Raw genomic sequence first — 6,407 nt, 5'->3', positions numbered from 1 at the left:
TCTTGATAGTACTTCACTAATGACTCATAATATGCTTTTCACACTAAATAAGGAATTGGCCCCAGAATCTCACTAAATGTAGTGGTCCCATCATGGATTTTCTTCTCCATGCTGCTTCTATTCCTGAGTTCAAATCCCTGCTTTGTATTCTGATTCTTTCTCCCAAGCAAGCACAATGTTTATAAGTATTTCAGGCTGAAATATATTTTATTTAATTGTTTATTCATTATAGGTATGCATGCACAGAAATTATAGGTCATTAATGGAGTGATGAAATAATGAGAAGACTTCGTTAAGATGTATCATCTTCTTGTGCATGGATTTCTTCAATGACTTGAGTCTTTAGCGTACCATTCTTGAGTCCCTACTGAGTCCTTTGGGATCCAATTATTTGGGTCCATAGGGTCACATTCTCTCACGCAGCAATGAGTTGTAGGTCTTTCACAGTATGAAATCCTAAATTCACTATCGTCACATTGATTTTTACATCGACCGCCAATCGCTATACATGCCTTCCACCTATAAAAGATGATATGGTGCCCTTCATTTCTGGCTGAAAGAAGGCAAGAACAGCTGGAATTAGTAAGCTAGGTGGGAACTCCCAAGATTTAAAAGAAGACACAGAAGTAATCACAGACAACAGAGAAGAAATAAAGGAAATGGATATTTGCTTTAATTTTTTTTTGGTCCATATCAGAGCAGATTAAGGAAATCAACAAGTATACAGTTCCTAAACTAGAGGTTCCATTCCTATGCATTTTAAATAATTTCATAGTGACTCAGTAAGGGATTTCTGAAGGGCTTGCAATTTATTAATCTTCCTCCGTCTGTCTTGCTCGTTGACTAGAATCATTGGATATGAGTGGGACGATCTCCATCCTCTCATTTATCATTCATTCTTAGTACTGTTCTGTGGTAAATGTCCTCTTCCTTTTTAAGATTCCATCGTTCTTTTTAACCTGACTTGAGCAGTTCTAAAATATTGAAAGATACAATTTTATTTTCCTGAAATATCTCATCTCCTCTTGGATCTGCACCCTAGAGCCAAGCACAAGAGAAGTTTTGCTTAAAAAATAGACACTTTGGGGTGATTAGAATAAGGAAATAGTAAATAACCACAAGCTGAGGACATAGTGAACATTTCAGCAAGGCTCATAATTTTCTTTTCACTTTGCCATTTTTCTCTTTCATCCTGAAGTTTCCAGTGCTATAGAAAATTTTAAAAAATGTCTCTAATCTCACTTTACACCACAATTTCTTCGACTTTGTAACTTCCACAATTATAAGGAATGATGTATGTATCTAGATAGAAGGTCTCTCTGTCACTAACAGAAGTTCTGATCTGTCATTGCAGGTATTCATTTATTCTCTGTATCTCCACAGGATAAAACTAAAAATAAATGGTGCATATCACTGGAGAGCCAGGTTTTGAATCAATATAATAATTTTTTAAATTAATTAAAAAGTTTAATAAAAATTCTGGAAGAGACTGTCTTAGAAAGTACGTATTTACCATTACTGGACTAATACAAGCATGCAGTGCTGGACATATTTCAGAAGGTGGATGAAAATGAGCAAGTCCTTATCACTGATGTCTATAGGTATGCTTTCATCTCAAAAACCTTTTTATTCTATAATTAACCAATTTCGTGTCCATCTTTTTAAATAAAATACATATATATCATTTTATACAAAGTAGTAATATTACCCACAAATTTTGCAGCAATAATTTAAAATAACTGAGGATTTTGAGACTACACTATCAGAGGATATTCCTTTTACCATACTCTGGATTTGCAGTGATGTGTACTCAGTCACCTAGGAACCAGCACTTTATGAAGTTATCTTTGCTAATAATTGTATTTTATTTGTAAATAGAAATAGTAATATGAATAAAAGTAGTAACAATATTTCAAGCCCATATTTACCTTGAGATATGAAAGGTACATTTCATAATCAGATAACCCCAGCATAGTTCTGTTCACAGAGAAACATATCACAAGGGATATTTCCTTCTGAGAGAAGGAACACAAAATATAAATGCAGAGCTTAATGTAGCACTGTAGATGAAATAGCCATGAGGTTACTACCTACATCAAGAAACAAGATATTACTGGAAGCTCCACACCCTCTCACCACATCATAACCCCCTCCATCTCCCCTAAGAATAATCACTGTCCTGAATTAACACTAACTTTCTTACTTAGCCTTATATTAATATTTGTATTCCTCAAGTATGCATTCCTTAGGCCTGCTTTTGAACATGTATACACATAAAATATGTATAAATCTAGATATACACACAAATAAATATATATGTACACACACAAACACACAAACAAATGTGTACATATATGTATATAATCAGGTGTCACGTAGGGACAGGGATAGGTTTTGAGAAATGTGCCATTAGGTGATTCTGTCCTTGAGCAAACACCATAAACTGTACTTACACAAACCTAGATGGTACAGCCTATCACATACCTAGGATATAAGATATAGCCTATTGCTCCTGGAATACAAACTGGCACATGTTACTGGACTGAATACTTTAGGCAACTGTGACATAATGGTAAGTATTTATGAATCTAAACATAGAAAAGCTACAGTAAAAGTATGGTATTATAAGTATGGGACCGCTGTCCTATATGCAGTCTGACATTGACTGAAACGCTGTTTTGCAGCACATGACTGTTTATACTGATAGTCCCAGAATTACAATAATTTGACTCAATTTTTCATCCTCAGAATGGGGCAAAAAAGATATACATTCAGTGGAGATCAAAGTATAAGTACACATACAACAATGCTGTTTTTCACTTTCAGTACAATATCAAATACATTCCATGAGATATTCAATAATTTATTATAAAACTCTCTTTATGTTAAATGATTTTGCCCAGTTGTAGGCTAATGTAAGTATTCTGAGCATGTTTAAGCCAGGGTAAGCTAAGCTATGATGTTCTGCCAGTTAGGGTGTATCGAATCCTCAACTGATGATATTTTCAACTCAAACTGTCTTTAACAAGACATAATCCCATCATAAATTGAGGAGCACTGTGTGTGTGTGTGTGTGTGTGTGTGTGTGTGTGTGTGTATCTTAGAGAGACAGAGAATCATACTGTGTCTGGATTTTTAAATTTATATTCATATGATTCAGCTTTGTGGTTGGCTGTAGTTTTGCAGCACTGATTTTCATTAATATATAGCATTCACTTTCTTTATCTAATAAACTTTAGATGATCATATAGGTTATTTGATACAGGGAGAATATGGCTGCTCTTAACATTTTTGTACTATTTCTTGAAGCATATTTAATAATCTTCTGTTGGGTAGATTTGAAATTTTAAATATTTCATTGAATGTATGGTGGTAGTTTATCATGGTTTAAATTAGCATTTTCTTGATTGCAAGTGAGGATAAGCACTTTAAGGAGGTTGTTTATTCACTCTTTCAAGTGGCTTGGGTCTTTTCTTCTATTTCTACTGAATTACCTCTCACTTTCTTATTTATTTATTAGAATTTTAAAATATATTCTAGATTTAAGCCCTTCGCTAGTTATATATGTAGCAACTTTTGTATTCTACTCTACGACTCTACTAAACTGATATACAAGAATTGAGGGAAATTTTGTCATTGAAGTGATTGGTCAAGTGGTGTAATGGACAAGAGGGAAGAACCTTTAAAGGTTGTGGGTCCTAAAACATAGGTTTGGAATAAAGGTGAGCCTGCGGTTACATGAGCTGGTCAGGTACTGAGTGAACCTGGAGCCTGTATCCACAGAGGCCGGCCTCGGGGCTGAGTCCACAGGTCCTTACCTGATGACTATGGCTGTGGAGCTCACCTTGTTCTTGGACAAGCCTGAAGCCTGGGGTTCAGTTTGGTGCTGGAGGGGAAATCCAGAGCCCAAGAACACTGGGGCCAGCCTAGCTCTAGAGAAACTCTGGAAAATGAGTGTGATTATTGGGCCTAGCCTGAATCTGTGGGTGTTGAACTAGCACTAGGGCTACTGGGCAGGCCTGGAGGGGCAGTGAGCCAAGACTTGATGGGCTGACCTAGAGCTAGAGGCTTTCAGATCTGGCCTTGTGCCAGAGCAGACTTGGAAGCTCGTCCTCCAGGTACTGGTCTGAAGTCTGAGGCCATGGGGGCCTGTTGGGTGCTGGGTTCTACTTAGAAAGGCCATCCAGTGTTGGGGTCCAAGGCTAAGTTCTATGGTCATTTCCCTCTCTGGCCTCCACAGGGAGGGTATCTGTCTCCAGGCTGTACTATCTAGGCTTGGGAGAGAGGTGGCATGAGCAGTGTGGCACTGTCCTTCCTACCCTCTTTAATGTATCTTTTCTTATTTCTGTAATCTACCCAAGTGCTGTGATCTCTCACCTGGTTTCCTTAGCTCTTGTGAAGGCATTTTCGTGCATGGATAATTGTTCAAATTAATGATTCCATAAAGGACAGAGCACTGAAAAGTCCCATTCCAACATCATGCTGATATCCAGTGAAATTTAGTCAAAAAGAATTATTTTAAAGCTAAGTTCCCAGTCCCTTGTCTAGACTTTTGTTGGCTCAATTGCCTTTTTGAGTTGTCTTAATTAAACCGTGCTTTAAGATAAACAGAACACCTTCATCATTCTTTTCATATAACAATATACTTTTTATATCCAAAAATGTCAGTATTTTGAACAGCAGTGATTGATAAAAAATAGTTTTGCCTTGGCCAGGCGCAGTGGCTCACGCCTGTAATCCCAGCATTTTGGAAGGCTGAGGCAGGTAGATCACCTGAGGTCAGGAGTTTGCAACCAGCCTTGCCAACGTGGTGAAACTCTGTCTCTACTAAAAATGCAAAAAATTAGCCGGGCATGGTGGTGGGAGTCTGTAATCCCAGCTACTCTGGAGGCTGAGGCAGGAGGATTGCTTGAACCTGGGAGACAGAGGTTGCAGTGAGCCGAGATCGTGCCATTGCACTCCAGCCTGGGCAACAGAGTGAGCTCCTAAAAAAAAAAAAACAAAAAAGAAAAGAAAAGAAAAAATTGCCAGCTCTTAGGTAGGAGGGAAACTGAGACAACGGTGTAACTCCTAAGTACAATTGCATTAAAACATTTAAAAAACTAACAATGTTGCTGAAAACTGATTCGAGAAACTTTCTTCATGGAAATGATAAGGGCATTTGCCTAACCAGCACTTCATCCAAAAAAAATTCAGCCTCTACAACCTTAAAACAAGATTTCTTTCTTGTTTTAAACATGAAATTCAGCCTTCATAAAGCTATGAGGTGAAAGACAAGAACATATAGGTAAACAGGGACTGGGGTAGAGAATATACTCAGAATATTTACTTCATTTCAGTAGAAAAGTATTGATTAAAATGTGCAAGACACAATTCTACTTATTTTATTTTACCTGTGCTGCTTTTCTCTGTCCCATGTCCTGCTTTTTCAAATATTGTGGAAGACGTATTTGTCTTTGAGTACATTTTTTCAAGCTTCAGTCTACATATGGTTGTCAATAATTTCACAGGAGTGCTAACAGGTTGGTAAGAGCTCACTGTAAAGTAAAAAATATTACTTTAAAAGTAGAAAAAATATTTTCAGAAATAAAGACACAAATGTATTTGCCTCTATTTAATGGTCCTATAGATTTTAAAAGGTTTCACAAAATGATAAACATAAAGTACACGTCTAAAAATCCAGTTAAATGAATAAATGACTTGACTATTAATAAGTTCACCTTGCATGGCTATTGTTAGGAAAAATAAATCAATACAGGCAAAATGCAGAACAAATGCTAGCTATTAAAATCATTATTTAGAAGAAAACCTATCAGTGTTTATTGAAATCTGTATAATTCTTTGTATCTCAGAAAAGTTCTAAATATAGAGGGAATTCTAGTAAGCATGCTTTAACTAACTTTTATAAAGAAGAAAAATTATTCTCTGAAATAAATAAACTATCTTGTTGGTTTACATTATTAATTGAAGTTCATCTGCTTGCTCCCTTTTGGTGAGAAATTATCAGCTAAAAAGCTATTTATGTTTAAATGTTAGGGCAGAGTAGTAGTAAACGAATGAATTACTGCAGATTTATTTTAAGGTTACCTTCTCTGATCTCAATACTGACAGATAGCTTGGTAATCAGAGAAAGCAGCAAGATAAAGAAAAAGGAGAATTCAACTGGAAGTGAGCAGTAGACAAGTGCAGCTTTTCTCAATTGTTAATATAATACAATTTGAAACTTTTAGGAAGGCATTTTATCTGATTAACCTCTGCTATAAATAATATCAATGTGGGGATCAATGATTTCCCAGCATAATTCATAACTTTCCCAGTGTTTTCTAATCTATTAATAGATCAAATTCATTCAATTAAATTTGAGTGTTGAATAAATGCACATTTCATGAATCTATGAAATCAATGTA

The 6,407-nt window shown here is 36.0% G+C and overlaps 1 protein-coding gene across 1 annotated transcript; it reads right to left on the bottom strand.

Moving 5' to 3' along the window:
- Nucleotides 1-326: 326 nt before the first annotated feature.
- DEFB112 (defensin, beta 112) lies at nucleotides 327-5,501 on the bottom strand. Its single transcript, XM_011960433.1, has 2 exons — nucleotides 5,394-5,501; nucleotides 327-553 (listed from the first exon to the last, which is right to left on the bottom strand). The coding sequence occupies exons 1-2, from the start codon at nucleotides 5,464-5,466 to the stop codon at nucleotides 327-329; spliced, it is 300 nt and encodes a 99-aa protein (XP_011815823.1). The 5' UTR covers nucleotides 5,467-5,501.
- Between the last annotated feature and the right edge of the window lie 906 nt (nucleotides 5,502-6,407).

The sequence above is a fragment of the Colobus angolensis genome, unplaced genomic scaffold, assembly GCF_000951035.1.
Source record: "Colobus angolensis palliatus isolate OR3802 unplaced genomic scaffold, Cang.pa_1.0 Scaffold51, whole genome shotgun sequence".
Classification (NCBI taxonomy): domain Eukaryota; kingdom Metazoa; phylum Chordata; class Mammalia; order Primates; family Cercopithecidae; genus Colobus; species Colobus angolensis.
This window is presented reverse-complemented; position numbering and strand designations above follow the sequence as displayed.